A 22,192-nucleotide genomic window follows, 5' to 3' on the forward strand; every position below is an offset into this window, starting at 1 on the left:
TATTTATGAAGGTTGCAGGCTGGTTCCAAGAAGCTCTGATTGCTTCATACAAGGAGTAGCCAGAAGGCAAAGTACAGGGCTAATGGTAAGATTCTTAGTAGTGAAGATGAGCAGAGATCTCTCTGTGTCCATGTACACAGATCCTTGAAAGTTGCCACCCAGGTTGACAGGGCTGTTAAGAAGGCATACAGTGTTTTAGCTTTTATTAATAGAGGGATCGAGTTCCGGAACCAAGATGTTATAGTGAAGCTGTACAAAACACTGGTGTGGCCGCACTTGGAGTATTGTGTACAGTTCTGGTCACCGCATTATAAGAAGGATGTGGAAGCTTTGGAAAGGGTGCAGAGGATATTTACTAGGATGTTGCCTGGTATGGAGGGAAGGTCTTACGAGGAAAGGCTGAGGGAATGGAGGCTGTTTTCATTAGAGAGAAGAAGGTTGAGAGGTGACTTAATTGAAACATATAAAATAATCAGAGGGTTAGATATCGTGGATAGGGAGAGCCTTTTTCCTAGGATGGTGATGGCGAGCATGAGGGGGCATAGCTTTAAATTGAGGGATGAAAGATATAGGACAGATGTCAGAGGTAGTCTCTTTACTCAGAGAGTAGTAAGGGAATGGAACGCTTTGCCTGCAACGGTAGTAGATTCCCCAACTTTAGGTACATTTAAGTCGTCATTGGATAAGCATATGGACGTACATGAAATAGTGTAGGTTAGATGGGCTTGAGATCGGTATGACAGGTCAGCACAACATCGAGGGCCGAAGGGCCTGTACTGTGCTGTAATGTTCTATGTTCTATATGCCATGTCACTATCTGAAAAAAACTTCAGCGGAGTTCCGCATGGTATCTGAGGACAATAGTTATCCTTCAACCAATATTACTAACATGGATTACCTGGTGAGTGTCACAGTAGTGTTTGTGGGAGCTTGCTGCGATTCCTATACTACAAGAGTGACTGCAATTCAAAAATACTTCATTTGCACTTTGGAGCAACTTTAGGCTTTATATAGGCACTGCAAATTTTTTTTTCCTTCTATTTTCAAATGAAGAAGTTTTATTCAATTAAAGAATGCCCATTGGGAACAAGTCTTGAAGCTGGATCCTGAAAGACATCTCCCTCAAACGGTAAGAGTTGTCTAACGCTTCAGCACAAAAAATAGTTTCTGGAACAGACTTTGCATAAAGTGCTGAGAAACGAGAGAGAACTTAATAGTTTAAACTTACCTCCAGGTATGGCAGAGCGCAACCAGAAGAACTGCCGATAAGATAGCAATGCTAGCAATGACTAGGAAATGAATGAGGTTGTCTTGTTCCCCGTGCTTTACCAAGGTCCGAAGATCAGGGTCTGTGCCAGTTTTAAACTGGTAGAGTAGCAGGAAGCCACGGCCCCGGTCTGTGGTGGTGATCAGCTCCACCACCACCTCCACCATCTCTAGGGAAGAGCCAAACATCAACGTCTTGTTGATGGGGCTATTGGCCCCACAAAATCGGGCAGAGAATGTAATCAGGTCCGAAATGTATAAAACATCATTTGGGCAGATCTCTGGAGGGATGAGGGGTGTCACTTTTGTCACAGGGGTCACTGTGAACTCAGTCAAATCATTTACTTGCTGTTCCTGACGCTGGTCAATTGCAAGCCTCTTTTCACCTTTTTGGACCCATTCGCTGTTGAGTTGTGGGTCTGCATTCATGTCTTGGTAACTGCCAAAACCTGTATGTGGAACACTCAGATTTGACTTTTCAGAATCATTCTTGTTCAATTTGCCAAGCCAAGAGTCTGTGCTTACGAAATCCTGCTTTAATGGTGGCATCTTAACCATTTCTAATGTTGCGGACTCTTCCTGTGCCACTACTTGTTTGTCTTTAGCTTTATAGGAATGGGTCATAGAGTAGTCTCCTTCAAAACGTTTCGAATTAGACACATTTGTCTCATTAAACAATATCCTTCTTCTTCCACTTTGAACATATTCCTTTGCGTGAGGATATAAGTCATTGGATTCTCGACTCTGGACAGTTCCCCTTTTTTCTGATGGCCCAGAAACAGATCTCCCTCCATTTGTCATCACAGGAGTTGATTGGTCACCAAGTAGAGATTTAGCATTATGTTGACTCTCAAACACGTCAAAATCAAAAACTTCCAAAACAAGACGAACACCAGCGGGGATGAAGAACTGCCACAAACAGTGAGTGCCTGGAACGTAACTTGTGGGAAAACCAGGTGAGAGGATAATGCCTTGAGCTTCGGAATCAACAACAGCTCCACATGTGTAATAAACCTAAAAATAAAATATTGCAGGGAATCACCAAGATAACCCAAGATTGGTCAACTACTTCCAGCTCCTACTTCCCTTCCCACTTGCACCCCTTGTTTTAATGAATCATATTCATGCTGGAGGGGAGTTTGGAGATACTCATGGAGGACAGTTATCATTGCTTCCTGGTTTGATCATACTGGGTATAGATCATATGCTCAATGGCATTGACAACTAAAGGCTGGTTACGGGTTAATGTTTCTGAAACAGGTAACAGCTCAGGCGGTGGGCCCCAGGTTTGCTGATTTCTTCCGAATAAGAGCTGGACCTTCTTCTAACTGGGACACAGATCACCTCATACAAAAAATTTAGGACAGCAAGGAATGATCAGGAATCGGAATGATTTCCTGGGCTGGTTCTGTTCGTCTGCAGGATTCGAGAGGGGAACTTTCCAGATTTTCTTCCCAATTTGGTGTTGATTTTTAAAACCTGGTGTTTGCCTCTCCAAGAAGATCAGAGTTTTGGGTGGAACGGATATAAATTGTGATGCGCAGGGTTGCGGGAATTATGTGGTTGGCGTGTCATTGTTCACTTAAGATTGACCGTAAAATGGACATGACCAAACTCCCTTCCCACATCCAAAACCTCCACCGCACCCCCCACACTCCTCACCCAGCTCTCCACTCCCACATCCACTCCCCCACCGTCTTCACTGGTCAGACAGACAGAGTGGTTTCACTGGAGATTGAGTTCTTTGTCTCTGGTTGTGGAGCAGTTAAGGGAATTAAAGGGACTTACTCCCAATTGAGGGAAGTGATGGCAGAGTGTTTATGTCACTAGACTGGAAATCCAGAGGCCCAGGACAATGCTCTAGGGATATGGGTTCAAATCCTGCAATGGCAGATGGTGACATCTGAGTTCCATAAAAACCTCAAATTAAAAGCTGGCCTAATAGCAAGCAAGTGCCATTATCAATTGCTGTAAAAAGGACAGCTGGTTTATGGATGCCCTTTAGAGAAGGGAATCTGCCATCCTTACCTGCAGTGGCCTGACTCCAGACCCACAGCAATGTGGGTGACTGTTAACTGCCTTCAGGTACAGGGAGAAAGGCAGTCAACACTAGGCCTAGCCAGCGACGTCCATATCCCATGATATTTTTTAAAATTGCCCTCATCTCCTATAGACAGAAACAAGTCTTTGGCTCGGTGATAACATTCCAATCTCTGTGTCAGACAGTACTTGGTCTGAATCCTGTCCCAGATATTTCAACACATTCAGGCTGAACGTCCAACTACGAACACTCTGTTGACTTCTGGTGGGAAAAACACATCTAGCGGAGTTGGGCCCGGACTTCATTCCCCATTCCAACCCTTTCAACTGAGCTCACAAAACCCTGTCAACCCCACTCCAGCCTACCAGCCACCACTGACTGGACAGAAATGGTTACAGCTGAAGGAGTGTTGACATTACGATTACAGATAGCATCAGGGATGTAGCGTGCACTCTGTATCAAAACCACAATCTTAGGTGTCAACTAGTACATAAACCAATAAAAGAACACATTTTGAAACCATTAACATTTTTCCATACTTAAAAGAAGTTTACAACTACCAGATGTGACGGATGTACTGGGCAATCTCCTGAAGAACAAAACCCAGCATGTCAACTTTAATCTTCTGTCTTAAAGCATACCACGTTCCTTCAAAGTCCCATTTTAATTTAAACCACTTGTCACCACACTAAAGAGCTGACTTCAACAAACAATTGAAACACTCTCTGATCCAACAGAGATAATCACAAGATATAATTATTCCTCTACATTTCCAAAACAAGCTATGTAAACACAAGACCAGAATGGTCTGTTTCTCATTTTTGAGCAACATTCTGCCCTTAAAATCTCTTAAGGGTGACCCCACCTCTGAAATGAACAGAGTAATAAGTGATGCACTGGGCTGAAATGGTCATGGAGTGAAGGGGAAGGAAGTGAAGAAAACTCCATAGCCCTGTTATTCCCACAGTAAATACAAACATTTGTTGCTGATCCTACCGAAGTTGGTATGTTCAGGGTGAACTCACCTACTGTTAATAACTTCCATTTATACTGCACCTGCTCATCCCAAGTTCTTTCACAGGAGAGTTATCCTGAAAGACACAAAAGGTTTAGGAAGGGAATTGGAGAGCTCCTGACTCAGGCAGCTGAAGGACAGTGATATTGGAGCAATTAAAAGCCAGTGCAATAGACATTAACACTACGCAACTGCCTCCCCCAGATTGAAAGCAAGTCTCTTAATTCCCTGAACATCATCACAACGGAGGCCCAGAAACAGTAGTAAGCAGAGGTACTGAGTAGCTGTATGGCAGGAAGATGTTAGAGATAAAGGGAATGAAAGCATGGCAGGATTTGAAGCAAAATGATGGAGCAAGTGAACAGGTCTGGTAACATTACATCAGACTCAAAATGTTAACTCTATTTCTCTCTCCACAGAGGATCAGTTTCTTCAATATTTTCTGTATTTGTTTCAGATTTCTGGCATCTGCTGTATTTTGGTTTGCAGGATTTCAATGTTAGAATCTGAATTTTATACCAAGGTATGGCCTGGTTTAATGAAGTTGGGTATGTACCTACATCAAAAGGGTTGATTCTCATGACCACCTGTTCAAAAAAGATGAAGCAAGTGCTGGGTGAGAGGTAGATTGAGGACCACCCAAATCCTATTGAAAATAGAAATGTCTTTAGGACAATATGTCCCCTGGAGAGGCCCAAATCTCTCAGAAAATGTCTTCAGTATCTCCACAGGTCAGTCACTCCAGCAAAAAGCAAACATCCCTCTGCTGGTCACAGCCTGTCTTACTTGCGGTGTCCTAGAGACCACAGAGACGCCACATTGAACAATGCTCTGCAGAAACTGCTGCAGTGTCCAAGTCATATCCCATCCTCCTCGTTCCCTCTGGACTGGATTGCAGGAATATGCTAGCACATTACCTGGCCCCATAGCCTCATCGTAAATTGTTGTAAACAGTTCCACTTGCCAACACCCAAAAATGGAAAAAGGAGATTTCTAGTTCAACACCGTAAGTATCAATGAAGGAGAAGCAGCTTTTATTCATTAATGGTCAATAGAATTGAATGTTACAGTTAGAAATGGAAAACCAGCAAAATAATGTTTTTAACAACATTATCTTTAAATTTTGCAGCTTTTCACACTCTGATGCCTGTTTTGTATCAATTAGGAATGCCTCTTTTGGCCTATTTAAACTGTAATTTGCAACTGCATAAGCCATGGATTTAATAATGAATCTCATGAGAGCTCCTGAAAAGAACCTCTACATAAAATTGATTAAATAATGACAATGTAATAAGTACAATGACAAACTGACTTGAGTTAAGGCTCACTTTCAATGGCATGAACATGTCATCAGTTTCCAACAGAACCTGTGGCAATTCTGGAGGTTTACGAAAGTAAAAGCAAACCTGTTTCACCAAAGCAGCTTCTACTAAAATCATGTTTGCCAGAAAAGGAGGAGAAGATCGCTCAGTATACTGGATTTTAAAAACGGGTGAAATGAGGCCAGATCAAAGCTTTTTCACACCAAAGGTTGCAATTACTGTGTAAACATTCTTCTATAAAGACCTCCTCTGTTCTATGCACAAGCTTGCAGAGATCAGAGAGGAAGGCTGCATGTTGAGTAAACGCTGTATTTCCACAAGGATGACTTGGAACTGTATTTACATGTTGCCAAGTTCATAGCAGAGTGTGTGCAGTATGAATGGCACTACAGTGTGACCTTGGTGGCATCAATGTTGTAAAGCTACATTCTCTGGGGCAGCCAATGGGGGATGAATAATACCAGCAAAAGCACACTCCTCCCCCTCGAGATGCAAGCCCCCTGAGGTATTATGCTGCAGGCATTACACTGAAGTTACTGAAACAGGCCATTCAGCCGAACATTGATATATAGACTCCCCACTTCACACCATCCACCCTTACCAACACATAATTTATTACTTTCTGCTTTTTGCACTTAACAAGGTTCTCCTCAAACGTACTGATGTTATTCATCTTGGTTCACTGTGACAGAGTCTTCACCACTCACTGGCTAAGTTTCTTGCTATTAGTGAGGCAGTATATTTATGACCCTTATTTTCCATGTCCAACACATGGAAGCACCTTCTCTACATTTACCCGATCAACCTGCTTCATAATCTTTAACACATGAACAACATAAGAAGGAAGAAGGAAACTGAGGGTGAAGCTGCTATCGTCTTCACATGGGGAGGGACTGAATGGTTATAGAGTGTGAGAGCCACCAATGGGAATGGTAAGTGTAATCAGAAAGGTGAATGTCAGGACAGTTAAGATAACTGCTGTTGGCTAGAATAGTCTCAGACAGAAAAGAAGCCATTGAGAACAAACTGGAGTAGGCTGTTCAGCCCCTCTGTCCAGATCCCCCACTTTAATAAGATCATGGCTAATTTGACTGCATTCCCAAATCGACATTCACACCAAGAATCCTTTGCCTCCCATAATCTATGTAGCTCTGTTTTAAAAGTTTCAAAAGATGCTCTCCCATCATCTTTTCAGGAACAGAGCTCCAAAGATTCATGACCCTTTACCAGAAAGAATTTTGCCTCATCCCTGTTTTAAATAGGTGACAATATTTTTAACCAGTGACCCCTGGTTCTGGATTCTCCCATAAGAGCTGATGTGCTGAAAATTTTGTCAAACATTAAGATTCACAAGTCTCCAGGCCTGGATCAGATTTGTCCTCGGCTGCTTTGGGAAGCGAGAAATGCAATTGCTTCGCCACTTGCGAAGATCTTTGCATCCTCGCTCTCCACTGGAGTCGTACCTGAGGACTGGAGAGAGGCAAATGTAATTCCTCTCTTCAAGAAAGGAAATAGGGAAATCCCCGGCAATTATAGACTAGTAAGTCTCACGTCTGTCGTCTGCAAGGTGTTAGAAAGGATTCTGAGGGATAAGATTTATGACCATCTGGAAGAGCATGGCTTGATCAAATACAGTCAACACGGCTTTGTGAGGGGTAGGTCATGCCTTACAAACCTTATCGAGTTTTTTGAGGATGTGACTAGAAAGGTTGATGAAGGTCGAGCTGTGGATGTGGTGTATATGGACTTCAGTAAGGCATTTGATAAGGTTCCCCATGGTAGGCTCATTCAGAAGGTCAGGAGGAATGGGATACAGGGGAACTTAGCTGCTTGGATACAGAATTGGCTGGTCAACAGAAGACAGCGAGTGGTAGTAGAAGGAAAATATTCTGCCTGGAAGTCAGTGGTGAGTGGAGTTCCACAGGGCTCTGTCCTTGGGCCTCTACTGTTTGTAATTTTTATTAATGACTTGGACGAGGGGATTGAAGGATGGGTCAGCAAGTTTGCAGACGACACAAAGGTCGGAGGTGTCGTTGACAGTGTAGAGGGCTGTTGTAGGCTGCAGCGGGACATTGACAGGATGCAGAGATGGGCTGAGAGGTGGCAGATGGAGTTCAACCTGGATAAATGCGAGGTGATGCATTTTGGAAGGTCGAATTTGAAAGCTGAGTACAGGATTAAGGATAGGATTCTTGGCAGCGTGGAGGAACAGAGGGATCTTGGTGTGCAGATACATAGATCCCTTAAAATGGCCACCCAAGTGGACAGGGTTGTTAAGAAAGCATATGGTGTTTTGGCTTTCATTAACAGGGGGATTGAGTTTAAGAGTCGTGAGATCTTGTTGCAGCTCTATAAAACTTTGGTTAGACCGCACTTGGAATACTGCGTCCAGTTCTGGGCGCCCTATTATAGGAAAGATGTGGATGCTTTGGAGAGGGTTCAGAGGAGGTTTACCAGGATGCTGCCTGGACTGGAGGGCTTATCTTATGAAGAGAGGTTGACTGAGCTCGGTCTCTTTTCATTGGAGAAAAGGAGGAGGAGAGGGGACCTAATTGAGGTATACAAGATAATGAGAGGCATAGATAGAGTTGATAGCCAGAGACTATTTCCCAGGGCAGAAATGGCTAGCACGAGGGGTCATAGTTTTAAGCTGGTTGGTGGAAAGTATCGAGGGGATGTCAGAGGCAGGTTCTTTACGCAGAGAGTTGAGAGCATGGAATGCGTTGCCAGCAGCAGTTGTGGAAGTAATGTCATTGGGGTCATTTAAGAGACTGCTGGACATGTATATGGTCACAGAAATTTGAGGGTGCATACATGAGGATCAATGGTCGGCACAACATTGTGGGCTGAAGGGCCTGTTCTGTGCTGTACTGTTCTATGTTCTATGTTCTATGTTCTAAGAGGAAACATCCTTTCCCTACCCACTCTGTTAAGACCCCCTGAGGATCTTATATGGTTCAATTAAGTCACCTCTTACTCAAAGAGGGGGCCATTCAGATCACTGAATCATGGACAGCTCTTTCAAAAAGAATCTAAAGTTATTCCAACCCTTGGCAGTTTTGCCCTACACTTGTAATTTCTTCTTCTTCAATATTATCCAATTTCTTTCAAAAAGCTACAGTGGAATCAGTGGAATCATCTAACTTTATAGGCAGTGCATTCAAAATTCCAAGCATTCATGGCTTAAACATTTATTTCTCTCATGTCACCCCTGGTCTTTCTGCCAATCATCTTTAATCTTTAATCCTTTGGCTCCTGATCTTAGAAAAAGCTTCTCCTTTCTCACAATTTACTCCATTAAAACCCTTCATGACTTCAAACTCCTGCAAAGAGAACACAAGCTTCTCAAATCTCTCCAAATAAATACAATCCCTTACTTGTGACCATTTAAGCAAACTGAAAATAGAAGTTCTTCTGCAAAACCTCAATTTGTTACAACTGAAATGTTTATGTTATTGGTGAAAGTTGATCTGCAATGTCTGAAATTTGTACCAAATTTAAATCCCATGGAATTAAAACCATCAACAGTCCCCTTCCATGTTCTAAAGGGAAAACTATCTTATGGAAAGGGTTCTATATCAAAGGTTCTTTGGGTTGACGTATAATAGGAATTGAAGACCAGGAGAACAGAGATTTCTCCTAAATGGAAATATCAACTTGTCTGATGTCAGGAAGCAGAGATACCTGAATGACTTCCATATTAAATCTCCACAGGGGAGCAAGGTCTGAAATGATCCTTTGGCTGGATCCATCACCAGGAAGTTAATTGACTTGAACTTTGGAATGGAGGGAGGGTTTAGGATCCAAACATTCATCCTTGCTTCAGTTGTATTTATAGTAACTTCACTGAAAATTGCAAGACCTTCTGATAGGAATTCATGTAACAAGAGGGTAGATATACATCAGATTAAAAAGTTAAAACAAAAAGCAAACTTACATTTATGTACTGCCTTTAAAACTATAGACATTGAGGACTTCAATTGTGCAATGGCCGTGGTAAAGTAGTAAACATGGCAGTCAATTTGTGCATACAAACTCCCACTATCAGTACTCGGGGAATGAAGAAATAACTTGTTTGAGGAGTCAGCAGAGGGATAAATATTGGCCAGAACACCAGGGAGAACTAAACAGAAAGCACTGGAAATACTCAAGAGGACAGGCAGCAGCTGAGAGAGAAGTGGTTTTAGTGTCTTAGACAAGTGAAATGGGGAAGAAGGTTGGAAAAGGAACAAAAAGGTCAGAAGACAGGAATGAAGAGATGGCCCAGTGTAACACAAAGGAAACAACCCCATCGGAATGCTGAAATGTGAGGAGAGGGGGAGGAGTGTAATGTGATGGCATCCTGCTGGTCTCCTGACACAAGGCCTACAAAACATCATCAAAATATCCACTCACTGAGACCAAGTAACTTAATTGCCTTCCCACTTCCTAGGGAAATTGTTGGCTAGAGTCACCATTTCCACCTATTGATCTATTTGTTAATTAGATATTTCAAAGCTGTGAATGGCCTTCTTCTGTTCCTAGAAATACATAAACACACAAACTTGTAGATATCATTCCACGTTTTAAGAAGGGTGGAAGAGAAAATCCATGGAGTTATAGACCTGTTAGCCACATATCAATGGGGGGGAAAATGCCTGGGTCTATACTTGAGGTCAGGAGAACCAAATCTTGAAAATGTTCCACTAATCAGGGATAGCCGGCATGGATTTATGGCAGGTAGGTCATGCCTGACATACTTCACTGAAATATTTGAAGACATGCCTAAGGTAGTGTCTGCAGGACTTGTTTATATCAAATGTCTTCTGGAAGTCCATAAAGTCCCATGTTAAGAGGTGGTTAACTAAGACAGAAATCCATGGAATTGAGGGCACATTACTGACGTGGCCAAGAAATTGGTTGAGTGGCAAGTGACAGAAAGTAGGGGTAATGGGTAGGTACTCAAGTTGGCAGAATGTGACAGTGATGTCCCACAAGGGTCTGTGTTAGGGCTTCAATTATTCACACTATTTGTTAACAACTTGTATAACAGCATAAAAAGTCATATCTCCAAGTGCACCGATGACTCAAAGTTAGGCAGAACTGTAGATGGTAGCATAAAATTACAAGGGGATATTGATAGACTAAGTGAATGTGCAAAACTGTAGCAGATGGGGTTCAATTTAAGTGTGAGGTTATCCATATTGGACCTAAAACTGATGGATCAGGATACTGTCCAGATGGTATGACGTTAAATACAGTGGATGTCCAAATAAACTTGGGGGTTCAAGTGCAAAGATCATTAAAACGTCAGAAGCAGGTGCAGAAAATAATCAAGAAAGCTAATGGAGTGCTGGCCCTTATATCTAGAGGACTGGAGTCCAACAATGCAGAAGTTAGATTGCAGCTATACAAAACCCTGGTTAGACCCCATTTGGAGCACTGAGAGCAGACCAGGGCACCATGGAGCAAATGGCCTTGGAGAGAGTACAACATAGATTTAGAAGAATGATACCTGGACTTCAGGAGTTAAATTATGAGGAGAGATTGTACAAGTTGGACCAATATGCTCTAGAATTTCGATAGTTAAGGGGTAACCTGATTGAAGTCTTCAATATATTAACAGGAAAGTAAATGGTAGATAAAGATAAACTAATGCCACTGGCTGGGGGCTTTTAGAACTAGAGCCAGACCATTCAGGAGAGATATTAAGAAGCACTTCCATACACAAAGGGCAGTAGAGGTTTGGAACTCTCTTCCACAGATGGATCAGTTGTTAATTTTAAATCAGAAATGGTACATTTTGCTTAACAAAAAAAGAGTAAGGGATAGGAGCCAAAGGCAGGTTTATGGAGTTAGCCAGAGATCAGCCATGATCTCAGTGAATGGTGGAACGGGATCAAAGGCCAAGTGGCCTACTCTTCTTAATTCGTAATTTGGAAAAAAAAAATTAGAAGTATCAAATGTAGAAGGACTTTTGAAAGTATTTTTCCAAAAATTATCTTTAGATGACAGTCTTCAGCAGAGATTTGGTCTACACTAATCATGAATCATAAGGTGTAAAAGAAATGTAATGCAGAAGAAATTATTTAAACTACACAAGGAATTGCTTAAACATCAAAACATTTTTGCCAGCCACTTTACAATGAAGTATCATTTTTGACAGGGCCATTAACCATTTGAAATTGATTTCAGAATGAACATTCTTTTAATGATTGCCTTCTTAATGTTGGCTTCCCTCCAGCAACTTCTTGAGCAGCAGAAACAAAACTGGGGCAAAGTATTGACCAATCGATTAATACAATAGCACAACAAAAAATTAAAATAAAATGACTCTAATCATCTTCAGCTTAAAAATAAGCTGCTTCAAAACAAAATGAATTCAGGAACAGTTGTCTTAGGTAGTCAGAGATAATTGGAACTGCAGATGCTGGAGAATCCAAGATAATAAAATGTGAGGCTGGATGAACACAGCAGGCCCAGCAGCATCTCAGGAGCACAAAAGCTGACGTTTCGGGCCTAGACCCTTCATCAGAAAAGAGGGAAGGGAGAGGGGTCTGAAGTAAATAGGGAGAGAGGGGGAGGCGGATCGAAGGTGGATAGAGGAGAAGATAGGTGGAGAGGAGACAGACAAGTTAAATGGGCGGGGATGGAGCCTGTAGAGTTGAGTGTATGTGGGGAGGTAGGGAGGTGAACATCTGCTTGATGTGGAAAGTCATCTTGGGGCCTGGGATGGAGGGTGAGGGAGGAGGTGTGGGGGCAAGTGTAGCACTTCCTGCGGTTGCAGGGGAAGGTGCCGGGAGTGGTGGGGTTGGAGGGCATTGTGGAGCAAACAAGGGAGTCATGGAGAGAGTGGTCTCTCCGGAAGGCAGACAAGGGTGGGGATGGAAAAATGTCTTTGGTGGTGGGATCGGATTGTAGATGGCGGAAGTGTTGGAGGATGATGCGTTGTATCCGGAGGTTGGTGGGGTGGTATGTGAGGATGAGGGGGATTCTCTTTTGGCGCTTATTGCGGGGTAAAGGCGTGAGGGATGAGTTGCGGGAAATGTGGGAGACACAGTCGGGGGCGTTTTTGACCACTGCGGGGGGGATATTGCGGTCCAGAACGAGGACATCTGGGATGTCCGGGAGTGGAATGCCTCATCCTGGGAGCAGATGTGGCAGAGGCGAAGGAATTGGGAATAGGGGATGGAATTTTTGCAGGAAGGTGGGTGGGAGGAGGTGTATTCCAGGTAGCTGTGGGAGTTGGTGGGCTTGAAATGGATATCGGTTTCTAGCTGGTTGCCTGAGATGGAGACAGAGAGGTCAAGGAAGGTGAGGGATGTGTTGGAGATGGCCCAGGTGAACTTGAGGTTGGGGTGGAAGGTGTTGGTGAAGTGGATGAGCTGTTCGAGCTCCTCTGGGGAGCACTAAGTGGGAGGTGTTGGTGAAGTGGATGAACTGTTTGAACTCCCCATGGGAGCATGAGGCGGCGCCGATACAGTCACCGAGGAAGAGGTGAGGTTTGGGGCCGGTGTAGGTGCAGAAGATGGACTGCTCCACGTAATCTACAAAGAGGCAGGCATAGCCTGGGCCCATGCGGGTACTCATGGCCACCCCCTTTGTCTGTAGGAAGTGGGAGGAATCAAAAGAGAAGTTGTTGAGGGTGAGGACGAGTTCGGCTAGGAGGGTGTCAGTGGAGGGGGACTGGTCGGGTCTCCGGGACAGGAAGAAGCAGAGAGCCTTAAGGCCATCTGCATGGCAATGCAGGTGTATAGGGACTGGACGCCCATGGTAAAAATGAGGTGTTGGTGACCAGGGAATTGGAAATTCTGGAGGAGGTGGAGGGTATGGGTGGTGTCACGGACATAGTTAGGGAGTTCCTGGACCAATGGGAAGAAAATGGAGTCCAGATAGGTGGAGATGAGTTCGGTGGGGCAGGAGCAGGCGGAGACAATAGGTCGGCCAGGGCAGGCAGGTTTGTGGATTTGGGAAGGAGATAGAAACGGGCAGTGCAGGGTTTGGGGATCAATGAGGATGGAGGCTGTGGCTGGGAGGTCACCTGAGGTGATGAGGTTGTGGATGGTTTGGGAGATGATGTGCACCACACTACAACTGTGCCTCCCTTGTCCACGGGTTTTATGGTGAGGTTGGGATTGGAGCGGAGGGAGCAGAGGGCTGTACGTTCTCCAGAGGAGAGGTTGGAGTGGGTGAGAGGGGTGGAGAGTTTGAGGCGATCAATGTCTCAACAGCAGTTGGAGATGAAGAGGTCGAGGGAGGGTAGGAGGCCTGGGGGTGGTGTCCAGGAGGAGGACTTGTGTTGGAGGTGAGTGATAGTCAGTCTTATTCAGGTCACCTCAGAATTATCAGGACTCCCTTGAATAATACACTTGAATTCAGGCTTGGCAGAGGACAGCAAAGTCGGGGGGGGGGGGGGGGTAAAATGTTGACGTAGGTAAATCTTTGCATTTTAAGGACTAGAGGATCATTTCTTAAATTGACTGAAAACATTTTCCAATGCTGGAATTATTACTGGAGATATCAATAAACCTGCAGAGTATGAACCATGTACTCCCCACAAAACATAAAAAATGAGAATGGTTATTCTTAGATTTCAAGACAGAAACCCCACTTCTGGAAAAACAAGCAATTTTGGAAAAACAAAACATCATAACTGAGTAAACTACTGACTGAAGTTGTTCCCATTTACACAAAATAGAATCAGAAGAGGAATCTTTGTCAGCAGAATCAAATCCAACAAATTGGATTTGAGAGAGATTAAAGGAACATTCACATTTGAGTTGATTTGAGTCTTAGTGCAGATACCCAATTGTCAACAAGCTTATAGATAAATCATCAAATGGCTTGCTATGCTGGAACATTGAGTAAGTTAGGCTGCACACATTGGTAGCTATTAGTGCAACACATGCTGAGGGTGGAATTAGATTTGGAAATTGAAGTTCCTAACTGTATGAAACAATTATTATCATCCTCCTCCAATCCTCACTTGCATTGACCGACTCACGCAGAACTTCCTTTACTTAGTCCCATTCTAGTACGGCTCGTCTCTCCCAGAGCAACACTATCCGAAAACACATTGGCAGGTTCCACAAGAAAACTGACGTCCTTCTGCTAGTTGTCTTCAGCATTTCTCTCGAACCCTGCACTGCCTGCGAGATATGAGACTACACCCATTTCTGAAGGAAACCCAATTTCATCCAATTTAACCATTGGGATTCCCAAAGTCTTTGTTCTCACTCCATGCCACAAAGTTTGTTCCTTCCCTGTCCATTGTCACGGGAATGCTGCACACTGAGGCTTACAGTTTTTAAAACAAACTGGAATGATGCTGCATTTTCAGCGCTGATTAACACTGCTTAAATCCCTACTTTAATCAAAACTGAATGCCACATTTTTGGCTGTTCTGTCCAATAATTCCTAAATACAATAAATGGTGCTACCACGGTTGCCAAATCTACATTCACTCCTCCTGTCCAGGAAAGTGTGAATTGGAATTGTTAATGTAGAATGAAGATCTTGTTACTTTTAAATCCATCAGCCAGACATTTTAATACTGTAAATAGAAAGAAAACTTTATATTGAAGCAATACAAGATTTACTCAGATCACTCACTAAATTCTGGTTTGAATGGAAACTTGAGCAACTTTCAAGCTCTGAGCTTTTAAAGTGATAGCAAGCTTCTTTTGATCCAATTGTAAAAAGAAACACAGTCCTGATTAAAATAAGATTTTACAAAACAATCAACATTGGCTTCTCTTAAAGTGAAACAATTTTTTAAAATCGATGGGATTCCTCGTCAGGTCATACTTTTCTGTCATATTCTGATTTAGTTGGAACGAGTAACAAGTGATAGATTTAATATTTTATAGAAAACTCTTTCTTCTGATCCATTAATATACTACACCTTGCATTAATTTAGCATCTTTTATTTCCTTTATTCTTCCATGGGATGTGAGCTTCACTGGTAAGGCCAACATTTGTTGTCACTTCCTGATTTCCTTTCAGAGCATCTGAGAGTCAGCTAGAGCACTGTGGGTCTGGTATCACTTATACGTCATACCAGGGAAGGACAACAGATGTCCTTCCCTAAAAAGGGCATTAGTGAACCAGAGAGGTTTTTACATCAGAGATAATGGGAACTGCAGATGCTGGAGAATCCAAGATAATAAAGTGTGAAGCTGGATGAACACAGCAGGCCAAGCAGCATCTCAGGAGCACAAAAGCTGACGTTTCGGGCCTAGACCCTTCATCAGATGAAGGGTCTAGGCCCGAAACGTCAGCTTTTGTGCTCCTGAGATGCTGCTTGGCCTGCTGTGTTCATCCAGCTTCACACTTTATTATCTAGGTTTTTACATCATTTCAGGTCGCCATGGCCAAGACCTGCTTGGCCATGGCGAGTGAAAAATAGAGACAAATAGAGAACAGTTCTGAGGAAGGGTCACTTGACCTGAAAAACCAAGTCTAATTCCTCTCCACAGATGCTGCTGGACCTGCTGAGCTTTTCCAGCAATTTCTGTTTTCACTTCTGATTTCCAGCAGCCTCAGTTCTTTTGGTTTTTTATTTTGTATAAAATGAAAATTCTTTTTTAAGAGTATAAGAAGGGCAATCCCGAGATTACAAACTGGAGAGAAAACCTTTGACAGGATTCATACTGGTTGTACGCGTGTGCACTATCTCCTGGCAGGAAGGAGACAGAATTGTGAAGGAGGGGACTGGGGTTTCTGAAGTTAGATTGCAGAATCAACTACTGGCTGTTAGACAGAGTTCCAGCTCACATCAGTAAATAATCTGCTATACTGCACAAGGTCACATGATAATTATACATTAAGAGAACTATTTGTTCCATCTTTATTGAGCCATCTTGAAAGATTTTATAGGTGCAATTTCAAACTATTTCTTAAAACGTCTCTGTGGCTTTCACTAAGTGCTTGCTTTCCTTTTCTCAGTTTCCCGTAATATTCCCAGTACTGACTGAGCTCTGCTGTCTTCCACTTTTCTGCAAAGTGATCCTAGAGATTAAAGAAAGGAAATAGTTCAGCCTCTTTGGTTTTTCATTAATTAGATTCTGCTTAATCTGTATCTTTATTCCATCTACCTGCTTTGCTTCCAAAACCCTCAATATCCTGACCTTAAAAGACCCCTCAATACCTGGCATTTAAAGTGTTCGTATCTTGGCAGAGCCTCATATTTTAATTGATTCACTGTTTGATGTATGACCTATGTACCTGGCATTGGACCAGCTCAGAAATTCAAGCACAACATTGCTCAACTGTGTGGAAGGCAGAATATCTTTTCGGACTGATAACAGCATCCTGTTAGTGGAAAGTGTAACTCAAGCAATAGCAGCAGCACAAAACGGCCTGCTTGATCTATTGTTTAAAGCTGCCTACCTTATGACTGGTCAGCAATTGCTAAACAATCCTGAGTCTGTTGCAAGAGACTCTACCAAACAATTTAAGATAATCTGTTGAGCTCCTAACATTGAATCATTCAGTTGCACAGCATGGAAACAGAGCCTTCGGTCTAGTTCATTCATGATGACCAGATTCGTTAAATAAATCTAGTCCCATTTGCCAGTATTTGGCCCATATCACTCAAAACCCTTCCTATTCGTATACCCATCCAGTAGCCTTTTGATGCTGTAACTGTACCAGCCTTCACCACTTCTTCTGGCAGCTCATTCCATACATGCATCAACCTGTGTATGAAAAAGTTGCCCCTTGGATCGCTTTTAAATCTAACACCTCCCACTTAAACCTATGCCCTCTAATTTTGGATTCCCCTTACCCTTGGAAAAAGACCTTTGCTATTCACCCTATACATGCCCATCATGATTTTATAAACCTCTATAAAGGTCACCGCTCAGCCTCTGATGCTCCATGAAAAATAGCCCCAGCCTACAGGTCAAACCCTCCAACCCTGGCAAAATCCTCGTAAATCTTTTCTAAACCCTTTTCAAGTTTCACAACACCCTTCCAATAGCAGGGAGGCCAGAATTACATGCAGTATTCTAAAAGTGGCCGAACTGATGTCCTGTACAGCTATAACATGACCTCCCAACTCCTATACTCAATGCACTGAACAATAAAGGCAAGTGTGCCAAATGCTTTCTTCACTACCCTGTCTCCCTGTGACTCCATTTTCAAAGATTTATGAACTCGCACTCCAAGGTCTCCTTGTTCAGCAACACTCCTAAGAGTTCTACCATTAAGTCCTGCACTGATTTGCTATTCCAAAATGCACAACCTCACACTTCGCCAAATTAAACCCCATCTGCCACTCCTTAGCCCATAGGTTCATCTGGTCAAGGTCCTGTTTCACTCAAATAACCTTCTTCACTGTCAACTACACCACCAATTTTGGTGTCATTTGCAAACTTACTAAACATTCCTCCTATAGTCACATCCAAATCATTTATATAAATGACAAAAAGCAATGGACCCAGCAACGATTTTTGTGGCACACCACTGGTCACAGGCCACCACCATCACCCTCTGTCTCGTAACTTCAAGCCAATTTGGCATCCAAATGTTTCTTTATGAAGAAGGATCTAGACCTGAAACATCAGCTTTCCTGCTCCTCTGAAGCTGCTTGGCCTGCTGTGTTCATCCAGCTCTGCACTTTGTTACCTCTGGTACCCAAATGGTTCTCTCTCCTGGATTCCATGTGGTTTAACCTCACTTAATCAGTCTAATATGCAGAACCTTGTCAAACACCTTGCTGAAGTCCATATAGACAATGCTCACCTCTCTACCTTCATCAATCTTTGTCACTTCTTTAAAAAACTCAATCAAGTTAAAGACTTGATTTCCCATGCACAAAGCCATGTTGACTAAACCTGATCAATCCTCTCCTTTCCAAATACATGTAAATCCTGTCCCTCTGGATTCCCTCCAACAATTTGCTCAGCACCGATGTCAGGCTCACTGGTTTACAGTTCCCTGGCTTTTCCTTATCATCATAATGGCACCACATTAGCCACCATCCAGTCTTTTGGCACTTTCCCCTTTGCTATTGATGATACAAATATCTCAGGAAGGGGCCAGCAATCACTTCCCTAGCTACCCACAAAGTTCTATGTTACACCTGACCAGGTCCCAGGGATTTATCCACCTTTAAGCATTTTAAGACATCCAGCACCTCCTCCTCTGTAATAATGGACACTTTTCAAGATATGACTATTTATTTATTTGGGTTATCTAGCTTCAATATTATTCTCCAGCATAAGTACTGATGCAAAATACTTGTTTAGTATCTCACCGATCTCCTGCAGTCCCACACATAGGCAGCCTTGTTGATCTTTCGCTGCTGGGGGAGGTAGTGGCAGCAGATACTATAGTGGCTTTTAAAGGGCAGCTTGACATTTACATGGATGGGACGGGAATAGGAGAATGCAGTCCCTGGAAGGGTAGGGGGTTTTAGTTGTGATGGGCTACATGCAGGTGCAGGCCTGGAGGGCCAAAGGGCCTGTTCCCGTGCTGTAATTTTCTTTGTTCTTTAAGGGACCCTATTCCCTCCCTTGTTACTCTTTTGCCCTTAATGTATTTGTAGAATCTGTTTGGATTGTCCTCAACCTTATTAATTCTCATTTGATATTACACAGGTATTCATAAGGACTCGTTTTCTTCAACCAAAATGACTGTGTCCCAGTTTTGAATTAGCCTGAGCGTGGGGAGCCTACTGTCTCCGTAGTAATGATTTGATCAACCAGAATCACCCTCCAATCATTCTGCACCTTTTTGTGTAAGTTATTGAGATCGTTTGAAATTTGGGATTCGTGGAAGAGTGCTGATGAAGGCAAGATAGAAATGTAACATATCTTTGTATTTAGCAAAAAGGCAACAACAATGATGGGTTTTACCTAATGCAAGGAGAGACCCATTCCCCAGCCTATTCCCACAGCTTCAGGCAGAGAATAGCAGGGGACTGTGGTTTAGAAAAACACGCAAAACAAACCTTGAAAATGTGGCCATTTGATACGTTGTACATGCTCCGGTTTGCGTTTGAACCAGAATAAAAAAAATGTTCCTGTTGGCAAAACCGTGGAACTGGCAAGTGTCCAGAACACCTTTGGAAAAAGTCAGCTCCCTCCTTCTCTAGGAGCAGTTCATTAAAGGCGCGGATATATTTCTCCCTTCTCATTATCCCTCTCCTTTCTTCCCACCGTCTACGCTCACAATTTAACAGATGTTGTACACTGACCAATCTGCGGGAATAATGAAAACCTTCCTCCATTCCTGCTTTCAATGGGGATGGGAAATAAGTTCAACTTGATGTAACCTCGGAAAAAGGAAGTTATTAAAAGCCCCGCTATTTTTAATTGAGTGCGGATTGCGGACAGATTTACATTTCAATAAATTAGACCAAGCGATGCCATCAACTCCGTTTGAATTTACAAACCTTTTTAATGACTTTCCCTCCTCATATCTACTTACCCAGGCACAATGGTTGATTTACAAACTTTGCTTCAAAGTGAAACAGATTAATATCGCGAATATTGGCTTCGCTGAAACTGAACGAGCTTTTGAAAACTCATCAAACGGTTTTCACAAGTTTACAAAGGAGTCGCTTTCCAAAGAACAGTCAATACTGTAAAAACGAGATGGAAAGATTATTCCCTGGTGGCATTTATCTGCATGAACAGCATCTTCACTGGTTTATTCCGTCTTACAGCCGCGTACTAATCTTGTACCATGTATACTTTTTCCAACAACTGGACACGATGACAATGTTACAATTTTCCGTAAAGCTGCTGTTTATTCCCCCCGCCGTACCTACCCTGCGGGATGTAGGCTCCACACTACATACACAAACTGTCCCCAAAGTGAGGATCCACAGCAGTTTGCCAGCGGAGTTCTGTTCCATGGTGTTCCTGCCCGACTACTTCATTCACCTGGATCCACAGACGCGCGCCGTCGGCCGTGGAGCGAGCGCGATCACGCAGGCGGACGCGCCCCAGCCTAGGCTCTCCTTAAAACGGCAATAAATCTGCTTGCCTGTGCAGAAAGCGAGATGTGGGCCCCCTATAGGGACCTTTTTGAACCAGAGAGACACAGCCTCACTTGTGGCTCCGCAGATCTTATCGAGTTATTCCCAGGAATAGTTGTTGGTTCGAGTCAAAATTCTGTGTTCAATGTTGCAAAAATGCAGTGCGTTTTCGATCTGTCACATTGTGTCTGGTGATCTGACCTTGGTATCACTGTGTTTGCTACATTGTCTGCAGAGTAAACCGTCTAGGACCCATGAACTATAACAACTCACATCATTCTGGCTGGAGAAATATATTGGCTTTTCTTTCGCTGACGTTATGTCCAAACCCTTTTGAACTCCCTCCTAATAACACTGTGAGGGTCTTTGCACAACATGACGGTATCGGTTCCAGCAGGCAGTTCACTGCAATTAGGCATGGTCAATAAATATTGACCTAGGCAGAAATACCCACATTCCACGAACAACCAATACAAATATATCGTTCCCTTCCTGCAGTAAAATGCCCCAGTACATTTCACAGCAGCAATTTAATAAGAAAGAGAAAAAACTTAATCTGGATTAAAATACTGCTACACTGGGTCCATCCAGGCTAATCCACGACTACAGTATACATTCTAAGACAGTAACTAGATATTGTTATTCAATGCTCCAAATTTACTGAAGCAATATTTTTCACTCACTGGATTAGGGATCTGAGGACCAGTATCTGCAAGAATTTTCATTTCATAAATTCGCGCTCTAAGTAAATTAGAAGCAAGTCCAGAACTGCAGACATAACTTAGAGGACAGGCCTTGATGGTGATGAGCCCAGAGTTGAATATATAGTTAGTGAAGAGCAGCTTTAACTAAGTGAACATTTTGGTCGCTGCTGTCCAGCTCTTGAATAGCAAGTGACATCTTTCCCTTTAGTGCTAACTGTTCTATAAATCAGCAGCAACAGCAACAATGTGGGAATTGCTCGCAATACCATTTATTCCTAAATGCCCTTAAGAGGGTGGCAGTGAGCTGCCTTCTTGAACCACTGTAGTCCCTGAGGTGCTGATCCAACCACAATCCTGTTGGAAAAGAAGATGCAAGTTTTTGATCTAGTTACAGTGAAGGAACAGCATTACAGTTGCAACACAAGGTGGTGAGTATCTTGGAGAGGAACCTGCAGGTGCTGGTGTTCCTGGTGTGTCTGGTGTTACTAAGTGGATTTCACCAAAACACAGTACACATTAATACATCTGGATGGCATTATCTTCCAGGGACAAAGATTATTTTATCCAAAGGATCAGAGAAAGGAAGGAGGCTCATGGGGCCATGGTTCCATTTGGAGCAATCATTCCACAATTTTTGGATATCTGCAGAGTATTTAATCACTTTTCATCACAGCAATGTAGTGTTATTAATAACACTGAAAATTAAAGGAAATAACCAACTCAAGATAAATTGTTGTCATCGGTTATATTCTTACTTGGAAATGATTTGTTTTTTGAATTCCACTTTCTTCCAGGGTTTCATTCTGAAACTAGTTATTAAGAAGCACTGGCAGATTGGCCTGTTATTGAGTTTGAACAAAATCTGTAACTAGTGAT

General features: G+C 42.9%; 1 protein-coding gene across 2 annotated transcripts in view; it reads right to left on the minus strand.

The window, feature by feature from the left end:
- si:dkey-112e17.1 (uncharacterized) overlaps positions 1-21,020 on the minus strand; it is a 53,106-nt gene extending 32,086 nt beyond the window's left edge. The window contains exons 1-3 of one of the 2 annotated variants that reach the window (XM_048555757.2): positions 20,403-21,017; positions 20,060-20,213; positions 1,229-2,280 (exon numbers count right to left, since the gene is read on the minus strand). In XM_048555757.2, coding sequence (XP_048411714.1) covers positions 1,229-2,067 — 839 coding nt within the window. In that variant the 5' untranslated portion in view covers positions 2,068-2,280; positions 20,060-20,213; positions 20,403-21,017. Of the gene's footprint in view, positions 1-1,228; positions 2,281-20,059; positions 20,214-20,402 lie in introns of both variants that reach the window. The other variant, XM_048555756.2, reaches the window with a different exon arrangement.
- Positions 21,021-22,192: the final 1,172 nt, after the last annotated feature.

Source organism: Stegostoma tigrinum, chromosome 26 (assembly GCF_030684315.1).
Source record: "Stegostoma tigrinum isolate sSteTig4 chromosome 26, sSteTig4.hap1, whole genome shotgun sequence".
In the NCBI taxonomy this organism is placed as follows: Eukaryota; Metazoa; Chordata; class Chondrichthyes; order Orectolobiformes; family Stegostomatidae; genus Stegostoma; species Stegostoma tigrinum.